Source organism: Carettochelys insculpta, chromosome 1 (assembly GCF_033958435.1).
Source record: "Carettochelys insculpta isolate YL-2023 chromosome 1, ASM3395843v1, whole genome shotgun sequence".
NCBI lineage: Eukaryota > Metazoa > Chordata > Testudines > Carettochelyidae > Carettochelys > Carettochelys insculpta.
The window spans coordinates 332,146,020-332,169,550 of NC_134137.1; the positions used below are offsets into that span (position 1 = coordinate 332,146,020).

General features: G+C 42.8%; 1 protein-coding gene across 3 annotated transcripts in view; it reads left to right on the forward strand.

Annotated features, from left to right (window-relative positions):
- ST7 (suppression of tumorigenicity 7) overlaps positions 1 to 23,531 on the forward strand; it is a 246,770-nt gene that overhangs the window by 137,534 nt on the left and 85,705 nt on the right. For all 3 annotated transcript variants that reach the window (XM_075014925.1, XM_075014909.1, XM_075014917.1), the window contains exons 3-7: positions 11,249 to 11,408; positions 18,094 to 18,148; positions 18,957 to 19,072; positions 20,750 to 20,825; positions 22,861 to 23,015. In XM_075014925.1, coding sequence (XP_074871026.1) covers positions 11,249 to 11,408; positions 18,094 to 18,148; positions 18,957 to 19,072; positions 20,750 to 20,825; positions 22,861 to 23,015 — 562 coding nt within the window. The remainder of the gene's footprint in view (positions 1 to 11,248; positions 11,409 to 18,093; positions 18,149 to 18,956; positions 19,073 to 20,749; positions 20,826 to 22,860; positions 23,016 to 23,531) is intronic.

A 23,531-nucleotide genomic window follows, 5' to 3' on the forward strand; every position in this document is an offset into this window, starting at 1 on the left:
ATTCAGAGTCCCTAGCATGAGGGGAGGGCAGAGCATTCCCACTGGCAGGACCCCACCCATGGGAACTGTTCAAGAGGAGATTAGAAGGGCTGCACTAAATGCTGTATCTCCTTTGAGAAGGATATACTCCAATAATGGGATCTCGCTGTCTGAGTAGCCCACAATGAGCAAATTGGAGGAAATGAGGAGGAAGAGGGAGAACATGTATAAGTAAGATGGGGAGCGGAGGTGTGCACTCAATACTGTCTTTAATTATCCAGTGATTTACCACAGCTGTGCATGCATGAGAGACACCTGAGATAAGTAAATTAGTAGACAGCTGAAAGCAAAGGAGGCAACATTATAGAGAAGCAATAAGCGGGGGACGGTCAGTGAACTGGGGGAGGGAGGGGGCGGTAGAGAATTCAGTGGAGGAAAGGTGTTGTAAAAGTCACTTGTGGTCAGTCAAGACAGCAATGGGAAGCTGTTGTGAAGCTGTCCTAAGAAATCACTGATCCACTTAGCTTAGTATTGCGACTTTGCCTTTTCTTACTAATTTACCATTTCATACACAAGGTATGTGGGATGTCCAGGGAGGGGTAGCACCTCTCGTGTGGGGGACTTGTCATGTCTCTTTGGGGGCAGTTCATACACATTTGGTCCCTGCCTGGCACTCAGCTCTCACCTGTGGCTCCAAAAAGCTGTAGTATGAGCAGTGGCCACATCCCAATAAACTGCTTCAATAGGCAGGCTAAACCAGCTGAGAGCAGCCAACGGGTCTGAAACCTTCAGAGAGATAGGGACTTGCCTGTCCCAGCATGCAAATTCAGCTCTGGTGGACTGGATGGGTGAGATCAACAGCAAGATCCAATGACCAGGAAAGCGACTGTGCAAATGCTCTGTGGAGAGCAAAGGGCATGACAAGGCAATGAAGACAGCATAACCATCCACTGAAGACTAGGAAATCTACAGCCATGATGAATTTTCATACCACTGGAACCAGGCTTCTGAGCCTGAGAGAGTGGAACTGCCCCTGTGCAACTGCTTTTCCACTTTGAACATTCTCCCACATAGGTTCTTTGCACATTCTCATCTCTCAAATCACTCTACTATATTTGTCTACATCTTCTGTTTATTTCAAAGTCCTGCAGTGATGGGGGAGGGGATACATGACAGGCAGAGGTGACCACTGGGAATCGTAGTTCCAAACCTGCACATAGGCGGTCTGTGGATTTTGGTTGCTCAACTCTGACCCTGGGACGACATAGGAGTTCGGCAACATTCCAGGTGACTGAGCAGGCCTTTTTAGGAGCAGCACTGCTCACCCTCAAATGAGGGAGGGGGACTAGAAAAGGTGTCCCAAAATTGCTTGTCCCAACTAAACTGGCCAGCATGCCACAGCTGGCAGTTTTACCCTCACAGTTGTTGAAAAACAGTGAAAAGAAATGTGATGTTTGGCACATAGAACATTCATATCCTCTTGGACAGGGAGAACACTATGAGGCCTGAGAGAATAACAGTCCTCATAGCAAGAGAACTGACACACTGTAACATTGACATAGCCACTCTGACCAAGACAAGACTTGCAGAGGAAGGATCCATCTGCGAACTGAAAGGAGGTTACACCTTCTTCTGGAAAGGCAGGCAAGAAAACGAAGACAGAATCCATGGAATGGGACTTGCCATCAAGGCATCACTTCTGCACCAGCTTTCTGACCTACCAACTTGCATCAGTGAGTGTCTGATCAAGCTCCATGTCCCCCTCAACCCCTCTCACCATGTTACAGTCATCAGTGCTTACGCCCCCACTATGACCAGCAGTGATGAAGCAAAAGAGTTTCTACAGGGACCTTGACTGTCTTGTGAAAATAACTCCTCCTAGTGACAAGCTTCTCCTGTTGGATGACTTCAACACCAGAGTTGGCAAGGACTGGAGGAACTGGAAAGGGGCATCATGGTGTTGGTAACATGAATGCCAGTGGCCTTCCTCTGTTGAGCTAGTGTGTAGAAAATGACCTGACAATTACCAGCACTCTCTTCAAGCAGGCTGAGAAATACAAGACTACCTGGATGCACCGGAGATCAAAACAGTGGCACCTGATTGACTATGTCATCAGTCACAGGCAGGACATTCATGATGTTACAGCACCAGGGCCACGCAGAGAGCTGAGTGCTGGACTGATCATAGACTTATCAAATCTATCCTTATGCTGCACATCACACCACTGCACTGCAAGAAGCTCAAGGCTGTCAGACCCTCCTTGAACATCCGGAAGCTGCAAAATAATGGCCATCATGAGCAATTCGCAGCCCACTTTGTTGATGTGCTGACATCCCATGGGTCTTTGACTGGAGACCCAACACAAAAGTGGGAGCAGTTTAAAACCCTGGTGACAGAGTCAGCCAAGTTGATACCAAGACTAAAAAAGAAAGTTCACCAAGACTGGTTTGATGAAAATGAGGAGACCATCATGAAGATCTTAGAGAAAAAACAGAACACATTTCTGGTATAGCAAAATAATCAGCCCTCAATCTCCAAACATGACCATTTCAAGCACCTTCAGAGTCAGGCACAGACTGCACTTCACAAAATGCAAGATGAGAGGTGGGAGAGAAAAGCTGATGAAGTCCAATACTATGTTGACACCAAGAACTCCAAGATGTTCTTCAGTGCTATCAAAGCTGTATATGGACCTTCAAAGCCAAGTATTACACCTCCCCTGTCTGCAGATGGCATGACCCTCCTGAGGGAGAAGAGCAGCATCCACGATAGGTGGAGAGAGCACTTCAGTAACCTTCCCAACAGGCTCTCCGCTGCTGACCCAGTGGCCCCAGACCAGATCCCTCAGAAACCCACGACAGACAGTCTTGACCTGCCCCCTACATGGAAGAGGTCAAAAAGGCAATCCGCCAGACCAGCTCTGGCAAAGCTCCTGGGATGGATGGTATCCCTGCTGAAATTTTCAAGGCAGCAGGACCAGTGTCACTTGAAGCCTTTCACAGCATTTTGACCAGCATTTGGGAAGAAGACGTGTCCAAAGACTTTAGGGATTCCACAGTTGCCTCACTCTTCACGAACAAGAGCAGCAAAGCTGACTGTGGAAATTACCGGGGCATCTCCCTCCTCTCTACTGCTGGGAAGATCTTGACTTGAGTCATACTCAACTGTCTAATTGCCAGCATCTCAGAGGAGAACTACCACAGGCACAGTGTGGTTTCCACCCAGGCCACAGCTCAGTCAACATGATCTTTGTTGTTTGTCAGGTCCAGGAAAAGTGCATAGAGCAGAACTTGGATCTATAGGATGTCTTTGTAGACCTGATCACGGCATTTGACACCGTCACCAGAGAAGCCCTGTGGATTATCCTGTCAAAATTTGGCTGCCTGAGAAGATTTGTTAACCTCATATGCCTGTTCCATGATGACATGACTGGCTTTGTTCTTTTGAATGGCAAGTGCTCAGATCCATTTGAGAGATCCAATGCCATGAAGCAAGGGTGGGTGCTGGCCCTGGTGGTGGTCAACCTTTTTTTACGTGCATCCTCACCCACGCAGTTAGGGACCTGGACCATGGAGTCTACATAAAGTACAGGCTTGATGTGCCACTTTTTGACCTTTGTCATTTGAATGCTAAAACCAAGATCCTTGAGAGGCTCATCCTTGAAGCCCTTTTTGCTGACGACTGTGCACTTACGGCACACAAGGAATCTGATCTCTGGCTTATCATCAACAAGTTTGCTGAAGACACTCACCTCTTTGGTTTGACCATTGGCCTAGGAAAGGCTGAGGTGCTGTTTCCACCTGCTCCAGGATCTGCTGCTCTCCCTGTTTCAATATCTTTTGAAGGAACAGAATTAAAAACAATGGATGAGTTCATGTACCTCGGCAGTGTGAGAGCCCATGATGGCTCCCTTGGCAAAGAAATCAATGCCAGGATTTGCGAGGCCAGCCAGGCACGAAGATGTCTGAGAGCATGAGTGTTGAATCAGCACAACATCCAACAGTCCACTAAACTGAAACAAGGCTGTAGTCCTGACCAGTCTACTGTACAGATGTGAAACTTGGACCTTGTACAGAAAATGTGAAACTGCTGGAGCACTTCCACAAATGCAGCCTGAGGTCAATACTGCGAATTCGATGGCAGGACAGTGTCACGAACCTGGAAGTCTTTGACAGAGCAGGAACCACAAGCACTGAAGCCATGATTCTGAAAGACCAGCTTTGCTGTACAGGGCACATCATACAAATGGAGAAGTCAAGAATCCCTAAGCAACTACTCTATGGTGAACTCTTCCAGGGCAAAAGGAATCAAGGTAGGCCTCGCAAGAGGTATAAAGACTGTGTGAAGGTCAGCATTGCTCATGCTGGATGAAAGCCAATGCAGCTAGAGCAGCATGCAGAAGACCAAACAGGCCGGCATTCTCTCATACGACACACATATTACAACTTTGAAGAGTAGCAACGCATGCGCCTGATTGATGCCCAGGAGAGGAGGAAAGCAACAGCAGCAGCCGCATCAACAGAGCTAGGACAATTCCCTTCACCCTTCTGTGAATGCTCATGCTGTTCAAGGCTTGGACTCGTCAGCCACATGCGAATCCACAACCGATGAGCCTGTGCAAGCTCAAGATGCCATCATCGGACACAACGGACTACCAAGAGAAGACCATTCTAGCAACAGGTCTTTCAGTATGATCAACTATCTAACCTATCACCATGCATGATATAGAATATTGAACAGTAGGCTCAATTCTAGAACACCTGTTCTTTGTAGTAAGAATCAAAATCTTTAAATGAAGATTAAATAAAAATGTTTTCTAAAACAAGTGTTCCATTATCATATCTAAATTACTGTGATTCTTGTCCTGCTAGTTTGCTCATGATTTTTGGAATTTTCCACCATGTGGTCTTTTCTTCTTCTCGCTGTGAATTGGCTCTAATTACTATATAGAAGAAGAAATCACAGCTACTGCAGAATTTTAGAAGAAAGGGAGTGAACGATAGTATGGAAGACAGCTCATTCACCTCATGTTTGTGTCATTTCCACTTACCCAGCAATGGTGGTATTCACTTTTGCAGAAAGATGTGTTATATACTAATCTCAGGATGCTCATATATAACATGATATTTTCCACTCTCATTTTGCTTCTCTTTTTCTCTTACTCCTTGGGTGAAATTTTGGCCCTGCTAAAATCAAAGTGAGCTTTGGGAGTGACTTCACTGAAGCTTGGATTTCATTACTTCTTTCTGGTCTTCATAGTGGAAGACTCCTTTATTTCAATTAGAACCAACCTCATCATTCGTCATCTGCATTACTTAATTTAAAATCAACAAGAAGTCCTGTGTCACCTTATAGACTGATACTTTGGAGCATAAGCTTTCATGGGCAAAGACCCGCTTCATCAGATGCATGAGTAGGGAGGTTTTCAGAGGAGGATTTAAAGCGGGGGTGCTCAGTAAAGGAGAGAGCCAGAGCTGACAAGGTCTATTCAGTCAGGGTGGATATGGCTCATTATTGGCAGTTGATGTGGAGCTGTGAACATCAAGAGAGGAGAAATCAAGTCAGTTCAGTTGGGGGATATGGCCCATTGTCAGTTGCTAATGTGGAGGTGTGAACATCAAGAGCAGAGAAACTGCTTTTGTAATGGGCCAACCATCCCCAGTCATGAAGTTGGGGAAAGCAGCAGGAAAAGATGGTATCTCTCCTAAGTTCCTGTATAACTTCAGGTCACTGACATGAAAATGGACGATGAAGTTTTTCCCCCAACATTCTAGAGATTGATGAAATCCCCATAATGTGGAGAAAAGCCAAGTTAGTTGTGCTCATAAAGCCTGGAGAACCTTCAGATCACCCTTTTGGTTGTGAGCCCATCCCCCTTTACAGCACCATCTACCAGGTGTATGTTTCTGAGTGGATTCAGGCCCACTGTGGATGCCAGCCGACCTATTTTAGACTGTACAGAAGTTGCTGCAACCAGCTCTGGCCCACACTACAAACATTGAGAGTGGATTCCGGTGAAATCTTGAGACCAGTACTGCTTTCATTGTTATGTAAGAGGCATATGACAGCGTCTACAACGATGGTCTGTGCTGAAACTAGACAAAGTAATTCCCCACATGCAGAGTCTCAAGTTGCTGTACACCATGCTTAACTGTTGAAGGATGGGCATCTATTGACGGTCAAACCAGCAATTTGCTTAGTTTATGTAATGGGCTACCTAAAAGCTCTGTCCTTGCTCTAACACTCCTCAAAGTTTATAAAAGTAAGATGCTTAAAATGATAGCACAATTTGTATACTCACAACTCAGACCTGAAACTGGAACCTTTACATCTGCCCTTAATATCATGGTGTGCTTCCAGAAATGGTGGCTGAGACCAAATCTGGGCAAATTGGTTGTCTGAGTTGTCTCTCTTGTGAGAGTTTACTGTCAAGGTAGAAAATAATCTGAGTTTTCTGGTGAAACTCAGCAGATTTGTGCCAGTGTAACACCAAGTTCAGGTGGGTGGAGGTTGAATGGTGGTCCAAGAACCCACTGTTGAGCACACTGTAGCATAATATAAGTGAAAGCCAGACATTAAGGAGATACATTTACTACAGATAAATTTAACAACACACAAAGAATTCTCATGAAAAACCTGTGTGAATGACAATGGGGATGAATTCTATGCAAGGACAAATTTTGGCTTTTAAGTGTCCTCTGTGCAGCAGGTACTACAGAGAGATCTTAAGGGTCCTGCCAGATAAAGTTCACTTCCAGCCATAGTAAGCACAGACTGGGGGCATGCTTTCAGGCCTGTAGTTGCAAAAGCAGTTTCTGCAGCTGTACAATGATACATGTTTGATGCACTGCAAGTGGAGGGGGTGGGGGATGTTTATGAGCTATGCCAGTGTTGGTCAGCACGTGTTACCAAATGGGCTCCCTCTTCCCAGCCCCTTTGGCTGGGACACTGACAATTTCCTTTCCCCCAGTAGCCCAGGGAGAGTGATGGGGGTGGTCCAGGCATGGCAGAGCAGCTCGTGCTATCATTTAGTAGCTTAATGCTCCTTGGTTTGCTTCCTCTAGTTTTAGTCTCCGTAGACTAACAAACATGTATCATTGTGTGCTGACTGAATGTGGGCACAAGTCTGGTCATTATGCTGCACTGCTCTGTGGTACCAGGATGCCATGTTACTTACTGGTGGCTTGGCATGGGAAGGTGTCCTGTTGAGGAGGTTGTAATAACCCCAGAAACCTTGTGAGAAGAATTAAAGGGTATCCCTCTGAAAGATTTATGGAGATGTGCAAGGAGGATCGGTGCTCTATCCCCGGACACGTGAACAAGTTGTTCCAGGGGCTCAGGGCTGTGTAAATACAGCGGCCACCACAGATCACACCCAATTGCCTTAGTTCACTTGCAGCACGATGACAAATGAGAACTCTACCTAAGTGCCCTCCTGGCCATCAGGAAACGTCCTGGGAGGAGGGGATGAGACCCAGAGTTACAAAAAGTTCCTGGCTGTTGGTGAGGTCAGTGGCTCCATTCGCCTGATGACCATTGTTTTCCTTCTCTTCCTCACCCACCATGTATTCCTTGCAGTTGCCAGCAGCAGTCTGAGGAATCTCTTCAGTGGTATCCACAGACTCTTTGGGGACAGTGGATAGGTCACTTCCTAGAATCCCATGCAGCTGCTTATAGAAGCAACATGTTTGCAGTCATGACTAGAACATCCAGTTGCTTCCTTTGTTTTATGGTACACCTGCCTGAGCTCCTTTATTTTTACATGGCACTGATGAGCACCCTGGTGTATCCTTTTTCCTCCATGCCCTGTGAGATCTTGATGTATATGTCTTCATTTCTTTTACCGCTTCATAATCTGCATTGTTCAGATTCACCCTCCCCACAACTACACAGACACACATCAACGAGGTCCCGCATTTCCTGCATGCTCCATGCTGGAGATAATCTGCGACCCTGAGAATTTATGGCCAGATATGCTGCTGAGGAGAGCTGCTGAGGTGTGCTGTCTGCTTTGCTCACCATGCTGGCCAAACAGGAAAGGAAATTCAAATTTTCCCAGGCTGCTTCCTGCACACCTGGGGTTTGTCTACACAGCAAAGTTATTTCGAAATAATGGCCACTGTTTTGAAAAAACTTTATGAGCATCTACACAACACAATTGCTATTTCAAAATAACTTTGAAATAGTGATCAGATTATTTCAAAATAGGTGCTATTCCTCAAGGAATGAGGTTTACCAATTTCAAAATAGATATTTTGAAACAGGGGCTGTGTAGTCAGGGAATAGGAGCTATTTCAAATTAAGCTATTCCAGAATAGCTTATTTTGAAATAAAGCTGTTGTGTAGACATAGCATTTCTATGCAGACATAGCAGTGCTTCCAGGGGCTCTAATCCAAAATAGTCTCTATTGTTTGTGGACATGCTATTTCAAAATGACTGGGTCTACACTAGAGAGTTTTGTTGACAGAAGGGGCCTCTGTCGACAGAGGTTCTGTCAAGATTTCCCTGGTGATGGGTAACTTCTATCGACAGATGCTTCTAGTGGAGACATAGTCAATAAGTTTTTCTTATTTTGAGGCTTTCTCTGTAATGTAGATGCGTATTCCGGAATAGTTTATTCTGGAATAATAACTCCAGAATAAGCTCTGAAGTGTAGACATACCCCTTGAGAGCAGCGGAGCTGAAAGCAGTGGCCAGAGTGGTCCCATGAGGGCACTTTGGGACACCTCCAGGAGGCCAAGAATATCAAATTTCACAACATTCTGCTTGCACTACCCTAAGCTCAAACATGCAAGGTAGAATTTAGCGTTACTCCTCATGAAAAGCTTGAAAACAAAAGTTGACAGTAGGAGCCCTTAAAGTGGGTGGAATGGACCCTATAGTGTGGTCTGATTCCTAGAAATTCAACCTAAATCACCTGAATTTGACCTAATCGCCAGGTCTAGACCAGTGTTTCTCAACGCATGGTACGTGTTCCTTTGAGGTATGCGAGAGAAGTCCGGAGGGTACGTGCACTGGAGCCATATGTGGCTCTTTGAGCAATAAAAGGCGAGGAGCTGCAAGAGCACTGTGTACTGCTCTGCGCATGCATCCCTCCCTCATATTTGGAGGGAGAAGCACATGGCAGCAGCGATGATGGCGGCGGCAACGGTGGCTCCAGTGAGTCACGGGCATTGGATTACAACGGGTGTGGTGTGTGCCTGCCTCTGGAGGAGCGGGAATTAGGTTAAAGTGGGTGATGGGGCGGGGTGGGAGGGCTGGGGCTGCCTGGCTCTAGAGGAGGGAAAGGGGACTGGGTTAAAGTGGGGAGCTGACAGTGCCTGGCTCTGGAATATTATGCTTGTTATCTGAAGTAAGTGATAAAATTGCTATTTGTACAATTTTAGTTTAGTATTTACAATTACAACTGAAAAGGTTTAAAATGGACCGATTCCTTGTGAAAACAAAGAATAAAACTGCAGATTTGGAAGACGGTAGTATACAGGAAACCATATCAGAAACATTGAGATAATTTTGGCCCTCAGCAGTCTGAAACCTAGGTTTGAACATCTGATTTCATCCAAACAAGCTCAGGTTTTGCATTAAATTAATTATAACTTCCTCGTAATTTCATTGATCACTGTTCGTTGAGGTTTCCATAAAAATATATACATACGTATGAGTAAAACAATGTGACATTTCATGTTCATCTAATTTTTATTTATCCTCTTTGTACAATCGTAAGTACGATGGCAAATGTATTGCCTATGGCAATTTCTTCCAACCAACCAGTTATAACTAAGTTATTTAAACAAGTGCATTGCAATGGTAGAAAAAAAAATTGCATGTCTGAAAATGGTAGGTACTGGGGAAACTTATAATTTTTTTAAAGGTGTACTTTATTTTAAAAAAAAAAAAAAAAAAGAAAGAAAAGGTTGAGAAACACTGGTGTAGACCAAGCCTGATTTGAGGAAATTATCATATGAGATTAGAAAGTGGCTCGGGAGGCAAGGGCTACATCTACACTAGCCCAAAACGTCGAAAAGGCCATGCAAATGGCCATTTCGAAGTTCCCAAATGAAGCGCTGAAATAAATATTCAGTGCCTCATTAGCATGCCGGCAGCTGTGGCACTTCGAAATTGCTGCGGCTCATCCAGACGGGGCTCCTTTTTGAAAGGACCCCAGCAACTTCGAAATCCCCTTATTCTGAACAGCAGATATGAATAAGAGGATTTCAAAGTTCTGGGGGTCCTTTCGAAAAGGAGCCCCATCCGGACGAGCCATGTGGCAGCGAGCCGCGGCAATTCGAAGTGCCGTGGCTGCCGGCATGCTAATGAGGCGCTGAATATGTATTTCAGCACTTCATTAGTAAACTTCAAAATGGACATTTGCACGGCCATTTTGAAGTTTTGGGCTAGTGTAGACACGGCCAAGGTGTTAAATGAATCTGAACCACCATGTAGAACCGGAAACTATAAGTGACCCTGCAGAGACCGGTTTAGCACCAGACTGAACAGAACCTGCAAGTTATGTGTCATGTGAACTAAGCCCTGCAGCCACTTACTGACTCCTAGGGGAAATACATAGATTAATAATGGTCAAAGCTTTGTGCAGGGCTTTGTAAGTGATTTCAGGTATTGGGAAGGACTGATCTCAGAAATATGGAAATGCTACCCAAAGAAAGAAGGAAAGAGAAGACATTCACACACAGTTTCCAACCTCATCAATATCAAGAAGTACTGCACATTTTTCAAGAATTCTTTAGGTGAATCATTTTCTGTCTTTTACTACACAGAAGTTTGATTATTTATTCACATATTACCTCAAAACCCTCTGAGATTCTCTCATTACTAATTATTTGTATTTGTCATTTTTAATCAGAAAGACTTTTTACATTTGTACAAAAGTCTTCATTTTCAGAGCTGATTTTATTGTCTATTAGCTGGAGAGCTTCTCCCCAAAGGGAAACTACTGAAAATTATAATGCAGGGATCAATTTTGCATTGGCAAGGGATTCATTAATTGTTCTGTAAATATGTGTAGGGCGGGAGGTATTGATTAGATAGTAGGAAAGACAGAGTCTGCTTATTTTCATCTCTTTCCTTTTATGGTTTCTGAGAAATGCTGACTGATAAATAAGAAATGTTAAGAATGGATAAATAAATGCTAATAAAAGGCAAAGTAAATTCTAAATAGCTGTGACAGATTTAATAAAAATCATATGCACTAGATTCCCAGGAGAACAAAGACAAAATATGCAATGTGATATCATCTGCTTCTGTTCCAGATATTTGAGTGGTGGTATTTTCGCAAGTATGGGACCTCATTCATTGAGCAGGTCTCCGTGAGTCACTTGCGCCCTCTGCTGGGTGGGGTGGACAATAACTCCCCCAACAACTCTAATACAAGCAATGGAGATTCTGATTCAAACCGACAGAGTGTTTCAGGTAGGAGAATTCCTGTCTGCTGCAAACAATTAACTGTGAACTTCTTTCTTTTTCTTGTTCTTCCCCTCCTCCCCTCTCCACCCCCAATTTAACTGAAAGATTTGGTGTCTATCTACTTCATTTCAACTGCAAAAGGAGGATAAAATATCCCCTTTGCACACATTGAAAATAGTATTTGCTGGACATTCGTTCTAAATCTTCACTTGAGATTTTAATTGTTCTGCCCTAATGTTCAGACATTGTCATACATAAGCATGATCTACTGCTTATTAATACTGTGAGCCTGTTTCCAGGAAAAGCAGTATGAACACTATACAGCCATGCTTTTTTTTTTTTTTGCATGGTTTGGTATTGATATTGGGTGACTATTTGGGTGAAATAAGTGCACTGTAGTTGTTTTCACATTTGCATGGTCAAAAGTCAAAATGTGAGTTTTTAAAATTCAGATACCTTGAAGTTAGTCCATAGGGAGGAAAGCAGAAGTGATTGTTTCCCTTAGGCATTTATCCAAGTAGAATGACAGATTTGTGTCCACTAGTGAGTAAGGTCCTGGTATTGCAAAGAATTGCTCGCATGTGTGCAGATAGGCATGTACTCCCAGTGATATCAAGAGAGCCAAGATTTCGTTGTCAGTGGGTGCAGATGGCTGGAGAACTGGTGATTGGAACAGTGGGTTGCAATCTGCTGCGAGTTCAGACCAGTGGCAGACTGGAGCAGAAGTGTGCCTCCCTGAGGTACTGCCAAAATGGTGTAAGATATGTGCCACCCTTAGTCTGGACAGGTTGTAAAACACAATCTTACCTTCAATCATGACCATGTAAGACTAACTGTAAAGTATCTTTTTTTTTTCCAATAAGAGAAATTGACTAATTGCTCAGAGGTAATTATGTCTTCCTGAAGGCTGATACAATTCAAGCATTAAGCAATGACAGACATTTCCCCTGTACTTCATAAGTTTCTTAGAAATTACACACATTCTTTTTATATTATTGTTGCAAAAGGCAAAGCAGTTCTTTTTTTTTCCCCTGCAGAAATGCTTGGTTTAATGAGTCCATTATCAAGAAAATCTCAGCAAGATCTCAGGCACACCCACCTGCTGTTGCGTTATATTTAACTTATTGTCAGTGTTTCATAAGCACAATTTGCTTTGCATATTAGTAAGTAGCACCACTATGGTTTTCAATAGCTTGGAAGCTCGTTCTGTTCCTGGCTCTAGTGCTGATTTGCTGTGTGACTTTTTGCACGTTATATGCAGCTAGATTTTTATAATTAGCCTCTGTTTTTTTTATGCCTAATGTGAGACACCTCAGGCCTGGTTCTCTGGGGTGCTCAGCTCCCACTGACTTCACATCAAATCCATGATGTCTCAGCACCCAAAAACTGAAGTCTCCAAATTCAGTGTTTACTTCTGACAATTGACCTTAACGGTGTTGTGTGTCTCTAATAACAGCTGTATTCCCTCTCTGCACCCCTGCCGTTTCTGAAGCACTTTGAGATCCTTACGTGAAAGCGTAGATTTGAAAATAGTTAGTTAGTTATTATAGACACGTGCATTTATATGCTCTGTGCTCATATGAAGACAGCATTGGCACAGAAGAAATAAGCCCGGTAGTGTGATGAAAAGGAGGGTTGTGTTATATTGTTATAACACTGGAGTTGAATTTAAAGAATTGACTCCCTGGCTCCATCACAGATTTCTGTTGTGTGCAGATCACTTAAAGGCTGATTTTCAGTGGTGCTCAGCACCTACAGTTGCCGTTGTCTCCAGTCAGAGTTGTGTTCCCTCTAATTTTTTCCATCCATGGGCAGAATAAATTTGGTAATGTGCACCCAGGCATGTGCGGACGTGCACCACTGATAGAAACACCTGCTGCCTAGTGCGAGTGGTTGTGGGCGCTCAGTTAATCAGCTGGGCGGCACCTGAATCTCTCCTGGGCAGCCGCCCAAGAGCATAGCTTGCACAAAACACTGGCACGCAGCACTTCTGAAAACAAGGGTCTGAATCTCTCTGGGCTTCGTTTCCTCATCTGTAAAATGGCGGTGACAGAACCTGTCTATTTCATGGGAGTGTTGTGCGGATTAGTGCATTATTGCTTCCGGCGTGCTTGGATACTCCAGTGACAGGGGCAGCGTAGGTATAGAGACAGAATGCTGGGGTTTGAAGGGGACACAATATATTCTCTTTCTTAGAAACTGCGGAGGAATCGGCTCTTACAGAAATGACCCCATGGCCTATGATTCCTTAGGTTCAGCCAAATCCGTCTCTCTGTTTCCCAGTTTATATTTTCATTTAGATAAACATATGACTTCAGGGTAGCTGCTGTTAGTGAAGTAAACTGGAGATCCCTTCACACACATATATAACCGTGTGGCCCCATCTTGCTGTTCAACACATTCATTGGTCCTTGTCTACACTGGTGGTGGCATGTAGGGTTCAGGCACTGCACGTGTCGCAGCATGCCACAGGGAGAAGTAGGCGGCATCCACACTGTGATTTGTAGCTCTGCATTAGTGAAAGTCTTTAGTAACGGGGAGACAGTGGGGAAAGACGTGGATGGTGACCAATTGTTCTTCATGCTGAAAATAGGCTTAAAGTGCAGCAAGGGAGATTTTGATCTCGTGTTAGGAAAATCTTTCTAACTACAAGGGCAGATAAGTTCTGGGATGGGCTTGGTTTGTTGTGAATTCTCCATCACTGGAGATTTTAAGAATGGGTTGAACAAATATCTGTCAGGGATGGTCTAGTTTACTTAAGCTCTGCCTCATTTTAGGGCTCTAGAGTTGACGACCTATCAAGATCCCTTCTGCCCTCTGTTTCTGTGATGCTATGACTGTGCATTAGAGCCTGTCAATTCCTTAATAATGCTATCATATAATCCTTCTGGAACAACTTCATGGTGTTCAGACCTTCTGAAAGAAATCAGTACTCTGAATTCCACTGTAGAATGAAGGCCTGAAAAGACAGAATAGTCTTCATCAAGACCTATCTAGTTATTTAGTAATTGGGGCATTACCATGATCTATCTATCTATAACAAAATGGAAGAGTAACAGAGAGGAAGCTGTGCTAGTCTATACACTATCAAAACAAAAAGCAGTCAAGTAGCAGGTTAAAGACTAGCAAAATAGTTTATTTGGTGAGCTTTCGTGGGACAGACCCACTTCTTCAGACCATAGCCAGACCAGAACAGACTCAATTGAGTCTGTATAGACGGTATAGTCTGTATAGTGTATAGACTCAATTGAGTCTGTTCTGGTCTGGCTATGGTCTGAAGAAGTGGGTCTGTCCCACGAAAGCTCACCAAATAAACTATTTTGCTAGTCTTTAACCTGCTACTTGACTGCTTTTTGTTTTGAGAATGGAAGAGAAGTGCTTTCCAGACTAATAGGGAAAATCCCTGTTTTGATTTCTAATTTCTAAATCTAAATGATCGGAGATGTCTGTTCTGTGTTGAATTCCTCTCTGTTTTCTTATGCTGGTATTTGTTTACTGGAATGTAGCAGATATTCTTGTCCTCAGAATACTAGGGGTATGGCTGCTCTGTTCAGACTCTGTTATGAGCTGATGCAAAATTAGAAGCAACAAAGGGCGCATATTGCATAACCAGCCAAAGTGGTGCCCAGCTACTTTAAGGGTAAGGAAGATTGGTGAGGTTATTTTTCCCTTCATACCAGGTGTTCTGACTTCTTATGCACCCAAGGTTGTAGTCCAATTACTTTAAGTTAAGCAGTCAAGCATAAAGAATGACTTCACAATCATGAAGGCAACGTTAACTGCCTTATTGTAACAAAACAAAACAGCAGACGTGTAGCACTTTCAAGACTAACAAAATTATTTATTTGGTGATGAGCTTTTGTGGAACAGACCCACTTCATCAGATCAATAGCATTTCCGGTACAGATTGACATTTATTGCAATACAAACTGACAAATCAGATACAAAGGACTGAAGGAGGGGAGATAATGTGGCTCGGCTGGGTTTTGGGCTGTGGAGGACCTACTGCTATCCTGAGGAAGGGAGGGGTTGCATTTGAAAGGATTTCAGGAGGACCAAATAAGGACTTCAGGGTAGTAATTCCCCTTGCTGCCTATGTGAGCCAAGTCTTCTGATCTGGCTGAGCTCTGCTTAGCACAGAAGCCAGAGGGGTAAGAGTGCAGTGCTAATGTTGTCACGTAATAGCTTGGTGTGCCCTGGCATTGCAGAGTGGGAGGGCAGCATAAAAGGGCACTATGAACCAGCCTCTGGGTTGTTCCAGGTGGCCTTACAGTTCAGGCCAGCATCTGGGAGAGCAAAGGGAGTGTTCAAGGCTGCTCTCAGTTCTACCTGTCTGTTTCTAAACAAAAATATTTCGTGAAGTATAAACACTATATTTTATGAGTATTAAAACACCCATGAAAAAATAACCCCAGAGGAACAGCAGTTACATTAATCCCAGTCCCAGAGTCCAGAGATACCCATCACTCTTACCCACAGAAGTAATAAGTCACCTTCTCGGGTTGGCTTTCTGTCACTGGTCTCCACTCTGTTACTGCTCAGTGCCTCTCCTGGCAATAACACAGCTGCTTACTGAGGAACCTGAATACCGTACCTACCTGAAACAAAACAGCTTGTGGCACTGATAATCAAACAGGAAGAAAATCCAAAGTACTCTCCCTCAGCCACATTTTTCTCCGCCAGTGTTTTTACCCCCTACAAAATTCTGCTGCTTGCTGCATCACTGTACCATGTATACTTGACATGAAACTGAGGGTCTGGCCCAGAGCACTGTTGACCATCGGCAAATCCTCTTCTCAGACTGCCAAAGGAATCCCTGCAAATATATAAAGGAGGTTTTATTTCCCAGCAAATCCAGTGCCTCTTCCCAATCAGCCTTCAACCTAGCAATGCAGGATACGATGAAGAGCATGGTTCAACTCTCATACTCTGTAACTATTTCTCATTGTCTGTAGGTAGTGTTGTTATAGCTGTGTCACTCCCAGGATGTTAGAGTGACAAACTGGGTGAGGTAGTATCTTATACTGGGCCAGCTTTTATCTTGTCTCTCTTACCAAGAAAAGTTGGTCCAGTAAAAGATATAATCTCACCCATTTTCTCTTCTTTTTCATTGCAATAGACTAGGCAGGTATTCATTATGTCTCAGGATCAGGCCTATCTGTTATTAGAGGGGCAGTTCAGATACCGTGTCAACTTATCATACCATAGTGAGATCACACTTTCTCTTCTGTGAGTTCTTGGTGAAGTGACATGATGCCATTGACATTTCATAGTAGAAATTTTTCAGACTGACATTTGGTTATGATGAAAATATCTGTGACACTATATTGCTGGCAAAACAAGGTACAACAAGTTTGTTCCAGGACTTGCATGATGTGTATTATGATAAATGGTCTGCAGCAAAATTATGTACTCACACAAAGCATCTCTGAGTCTTTGGCTGCAAATATTGGGTCTGATTCTGGTCTCTCACTGATGTAAATGAAGAGTGATTCTGTTGAGATCAGAAGAGTTCCACCTGGGTAAAGCTTCTTGTACAAGTGAAATCAGAATCACACTTCTAATTTGGAAAACTATAGGACTTAATGCTATTAATCTTGTAAACTCTTCTAAATTATATTGTTGTTGGCTGTGTCTACACTAGCCCCAAACTTCAAAATGGCCACGCAAATGGCCATTTCGAAGTTTACTAATGAAGCGCTGAAATGAATATTCAGCACTTCATTAGCATGCGGGCAGCCGCGGCACTTCGAAATTGACGCGCCTCGCCGTCGCGCGGCTCGTCCCGACGGGGCTCCTTTTCGAAAGGACCTTGCCTACTTCGAAGTCCCCTTATTCCCAGGAGCCCCGTCGGGACGAGCCGTGCCGCCCGCATGCTAATGAAGCGCTGAATATGCATTTCAGCGCTTCATTAGTAAACTTCCAAACGGCCATTTGCGTGGCCATTTCGAAGTTTGGGGCTAGTGTAGACGTAGCCGTTGGTGGTTTTCATGGGTGTCCCTGTAAGTGGGATGTATCTGGATATGAATTGGGGAATTTGTAGTTTTATTTATTTTGGTATAAAAGGAGCAGAACATATGAAACTCTTTTAGTGTTCCCAAGCCTGAGCTGTGAACTTTCCTCTGCCAGTCAGTCTTAATATCCCTTGTCAATTCTGGGGTTGTTACAACTTGAGCAAGGTCAGCAGCTGGTGCCACAGAGTTGAAGGGCAGGGGGTTATTTCAAATGCTGAGGAGGAATTAAAGCTTCCAATTGTAGCTGAGATTTTTGGTAATTTATAGCAAAGACTAGACAATGAAGTTTCTCTTTGGAAATAACAAGTCCATGGGGACACAGTTAACTACAGGATTTTTCAACACAATAACCCCAGATATGATCCTCCCCCTTTGCCCCTCACTCGTTATGGTAAATGCGAAACCTGGCAGTAATCAGAACAAATTGTTTATAATCTTCCATTTGGAGCTTTGTTAGAGGTTGTTTTTTTGAGTGATAAAAATTATGAGGAAATTGTTTTTGAAAAGGATAGTGTAGAAAGAAAGATACATGTGCTGTTTCTTTATAGCTTTAATTTTAATTTCACGGGAAATAAAAGCAGATCACCACACCTTGATATGTTTCTAATGAATGTGAATATTCAGTTGTAATTTTGCAGAGATTCTTTAATGTATGTTTCTGTTTTTCCTTGTGACAGAATGCAAAGTGTGGCGAAATCCATTAAATTTATTTAGAGGAGCTGAGTATAACCGGTAAGTGTCGCAGGAGTCTTCTGTTCACTAGCGTAGTCCTGAGAAGCACACAGAGATCATTCTAAATAGCAAGCAAATTCGCTCTTGAATAATATTCAGCTATGCCCCAAGTTCTCTACTTGGTAAATGGTTTTGAATGGAAAGGAATTTAGCTCTGTTTTCAAGAGCCTAGTAATTCTGCAGTTTCTTATATTATGAGAACACCTACGAAATGAAAATGTATTAACATGTTTAGCATTTGTTCACAATATAGCAGTAGTTCTGGTCAGATTGATGGTCACAGTAATTGAGAGGGCTGTCGTTCGACCTCGTGGGTCTTGACTGTTGAATAGATCTATATTCATTTCCAAAGTATATTTTTCAAAACAAAAAGCAGTCAAGTAACACTTTAAAGACTAGCAAAATAGTTTATTAGGTGAGGTTTCGTGGGACAGACCAGTGGTCTGAAGAAGTGGGTCTGTCCCATGGAAGCTCACCTAATAAACTATTTTGATAGTCTTTAAAGTGCTACTTGACTGCTTTTTGTTTTGATAGTATATAGACTAGCATGGCTCCCTCTCTGTTACTATTCAACATGCAAGGCACTATATTTTTCAAGGTAAGGTTAAGCTAATCAATAACTGCTGTAGCTCCTTTGAACTATAAGAAATAGCACTGTAGAGAACAATTATACATTTATAGGGAGGTGGACTGAAAGCTATTAGGTCACAAACATCCCCCATTTGTAGGATTCCCCTTTAGTGCAGAATTGCTCTATGTGTGTCTTCTTCTCCATACAAAATGTCTGACTTTGTGGGCACTTTTCCAGGTATACGTGGGTGACAGGAAGAGAACCTTTGACCTACTATGATATGAATCTTTCAGCGCAGGATCATCAAACATTCTTTACATGTGACACAGATCATTTACGGCCTGCAGATGCCAGTAAGAAAATATGATTTTTCTCTGTGTTTTAATGGAAGTTTTAGACTCTGAGGTTAGCAGAAATTTGTCTCAGGGATCAAATCTTCTCAAGGGCTATGTTTACACCACAGAGTTATTTTGAAATAAGATATTTGGAAACACGTATTTTGAAATATCTTTCTTCAAAATAACACAGCTATGCACAAATGCATTTCAAAATAGCACCCAGCTCTTTGAAAATGGTATTTCTGGACATACAGTGCTAGTTCGAAATAGTGCCATTGGACGCCATTGAGACTTATTTTGCAATAGCGCAATTTCGTGTCTTAACAGGGCCTTATTCCTCCTGCAGTGAGGTTTATCAGTTTCGAAATAATGCACCCACTATTTCGAATTTATTTTGAAATAGTGTGTATGTGTGTGTGTCGGGGGGGAGTATAGAGGCTAGCAAAATTATCTTGAAATAACGGCTGTTATTTCTACATAACTCTATAGTGCGATGTAGCCAAATGGACTTGCAAAGGCAGAAGCTTGAACATATCTCACTGATACTTCTCTGGATAAGATAATGGGAACTTCTGGAGTCAGAATATTTCTTAGATTTAAAACGTAATTATTTAATTATGTGCCATTTAGTGCTTGAGAGACACTTCACTATACTTTGTGTTGCCTGTCACTAAAGCCATTTGGGTTTATGAAGACTCAGGTTTCCCCCCTACTCACAGAAATGGTTTCTGACACATACAGTGGTGAAACAAGTTATTTTATCATCTGTTGCAATGCTGATTTATACGCTGAGTCAAATTCAGCCTTCATTTACACAGGACCTCTACCTGTCTTAGTAACGTAGAACTCAGCCCTGTATTCTGTATTGTAGAGGATAAGCTTCTTTGATGCAAGAGATTCCAAAACTGTGTTAAATATTTCTTGAACAATGACTTAGATAATGTCCTTTGCAATGCAAAACAATGACATACAGATTCTGAGCCCCTGCCTCTTGCCCAGTCCCAAGCGCTGACTCAGAGAGGAGTCAGGCTGAAGAGCACTGTCCCCACTGGGGGGCCAGAGAGTTCTGGGAACTGCAGAATCCATCCTCCTTCTGCATCTCTGCTTCCCTAGGAAGCACCAAAAGCCCAGGTCCAAACCTCCCATTCTCCTGCAGACTGGAGGTTCTGGTGCCTCTGGAGGTTCATGGATGTGGAAGGATAGCAAAGGGTATGTTGGGGTTGGTAAGAAAAAGAGAGACTGATGGCCAGACAGGTGCATGGGGCCACATTCAAATTTGACCTGGCCACCATTCCATCATGACAGAAGGGTTGAGGGGCCTAATTTACAGGTCTGGTCCTGGGCCAAGAGGTGAGCGGGGCCCCTTGCACCCTTGCTGGGAGGAAGGGTATCCCTATGTTTTCTCCTTCCCCTTTACAGCTGCAGTGCAGCTCTGTTCGTGAGCTAGCCCTGCTCCAAATTGAGCTGTAAACAAAGGCTTAATTAAATGAAAGGTTAACAAAGGGGGTTGAGGAGAGAAACTGAAATTGCTTATGTGTCTTTTGTGTGACTGGCTGAACCTCCAGGTTTGTGAAATGCTCAGCAGTGAGTCAGACTGAAAGCAATTAATCAAGTGACTGTTGTGCAGTCAGTTCTCCCTGCTAATGCTGCAGTGACTGATGTGCCACTGTTTTGCTTTGTTTTACTGAATAGTCATGCAAAAAGCCTGGAGAGAGAGAAACCCGCAAGCCAGAATTTCTGCAGCACACGAAGCCTTGGAATTGAATGAGTAAGTGACAATAACATTAGGATTATTTTCTTTCATTTAAAAATCCACCAGAGAATATCTAAGGGCACTGATTGTTGCTGCAAAGATTTTTATCATAATTACAGACTTGTCACAAAAAGACCTGAACCCTGGGAGGAAAGCCAAAGCTGTATGTTGTAATAGCTCCGCATTTATGAAAGCAGATCTAATGGGAGGGTAGAAGTGCTGTGGAAAATCTTCAGGGAATAAGTGCCAGATGCCTGCAAGGGGTTTCCTGATGTCTGGTCATTTCTTCCTTATCTCTTTGGGATGTCCCCTTTGGCATGTGCTGGTGCAGCAGCCACAGGCATGATCCAAAAGCTAAAGAGAGTCTTCTCGCTGATATCACTGAGTTTTGGGATGGGCCACTATATTGACATGTTGAAGTATTAAACATGCTGTCTTCTGATGAATTATGAGTCTATTTGGCAAAGGAGAAGGGACACCAGATAGTTCCCTACTGGAATTGAGAATGGAGGCAAGAGCAAATGAGCTATTTATTTATTCATTTATTTGATACCACGTGAAAAAGATGCAAGTCTGAGAGATTTTTGTTGTCTATGACTATGTCTACACTAATGTGATCTGTTGACAGAAGTTACTGTCAGGAGAGATCTTCTGGTAAAACTTCTGACGACAGATCACATTCACATGCAAACGCGGATCGAAAGAGCAATCCACTCTCTCAAAAGAGAGCAGCCAAGGTGCCCATCTGCTCTCTCGACAGAAGACCCAACTGGAAACTCAGCTAACAGAGTTGCCTGGTGAACTGGAAGCTCTGTCTGTTGACAGAGGGCCCCAAGAACCATCTACACAGTTTTTTTGTCAACAGATACCTTTTACAAAGGTGTTATTCCTCATCACAGAGGGGCAGAATGCTGTTAGCAGAAGTGCAGCGTTTTGTTGACAGACTGTTGACAAAACGCATTTTGTGTGTTGATGCTCTTCAAGTTTTGTCAACAAAACCCTGGTTTTGTCATCAAAACTCTCTAGTGTAGGTGTAGCCTAAGAGTCCACTCTTTTATATACTCATAACCTTCCAATTTCTATTCTATCTGTTCAATAAGATTTTCTTGACATGATAAGCTATACAAGTGCTACAGAAGTGTCTGAAAAGAGAATGACTCCACTCAAGCATCTGCTTTAAATAGTTTTATATTCCAGAGTAAAGTCAGGAAAAAAGGAATAGTTAATTCCTGGACAGTCATTTTCTAGCCAACCAGGACTATAAGTAGTAAAAATAAGCCCAAACATGGCCTATATACATGTACAAGGAACCTCATGTACACAAGACCCTATTATTTTCCACCCATCTAAGGATGATGCTGGGAACCAGAGCTGGAGATTGATTTTATTTTGCATGTTGGTGCTTTTCTGCCTGTGTGGGACATGTCCTGCATGTGACTGATGCACTATACTCTGCAGTTCATCTTTCCCTCTACTATTTGATTCCTTGGTTTCTCTTTGGTCCTTTCTCTTTGATTTTTCTAACTACAGAAAACAAGGAGGAAATGTAAAATATTGTCATATGATTGGGTAAACATGGCTTTATAGTGTGTTTACCTTTGATTTTTTTTATTTTTTATTGCCATTGGTTTAGTTCTTTGTTTTCTTTCATACAGTAAAAATATTTAATTTAAAAAAAGGTCAAAGATGTTTTATATAATGCACTGACCATACTTAGAACTAAGGATTTCATTGGAGTTGTTGATAATGATGATGTGAGGGACAGCGCTGGCTACCCTTACTTACATAAGGCAAAACTTTTGCTTCACAAGCAGCTACATTAGCTTCATTGGGACTTTTCCAGCAGTAAAATAGTCTTCTGCATAAGTAGGAACGTAGACTCTAACCACTTCTGTAGTTAGTTTATGATGATTCATCAGAAAGGAACCTGAACAAAACACATTTTGTGTATTTGACATATACTTGTCAGGACACGTCTTTGTTTTGGTAGCTGTAGATTGACTTTGCCATCTCATGAATTTTTACTTTCTGCCCTTGATCTCTTCGGCAGGTGTGCCACTGCTTATATTCTCTTGGCTGAAGAGGAAGCAACAACTATTGTGGAGGCAGAGAAGCTGTTTAAGCAGGCTCTGAAAGCAGGAGAGGGCTGTTACAGGCGTAGCCAGCAGTTACAGCACCATGGGGCCCAATATGAAGCTCAGCACAGTAAGCCTCTTTGAAATTTCTATTAATTCTAGAGAATAAGAGGAGAATTTCTGCAGTTTGTTAGGAATCTTTTTATTCTAGCTTGACTTTCTCCTTTCCCTTGCACTTAGTGCAGTCATTTAAATCTGTGCAAACTGAGAGTTAAATGAAATGTTCCCTTCACAATGGAGAAATGAGAAGTTTTCAATAAGGATTGGACTTTGGTTTGAGCCTTTATATTCTCTTTCATTTCTTTTTGCCTGTTTTTCTCATAATCTCAGCAAGGATAAGAATAAAGGTACAAGTCCTCAATTGTCATCCGACTTTTTGTCCGTCACACCGGGAAATGGGCAGCACATGTCGGAAAATCCTACTTTTTCAAAAGTAACTAGGGACTTTGGGAGCCCAAATGTGTAAAACACTTTGCAGAGACCTGATGCTGAAAACGACACGAATACCCAACTTTTGAAGAACAGGTCTGTTTAAGGGGTGTCAAGGTAAGCACCCCAAATCACTCATCATTTTGAACATTTAGGG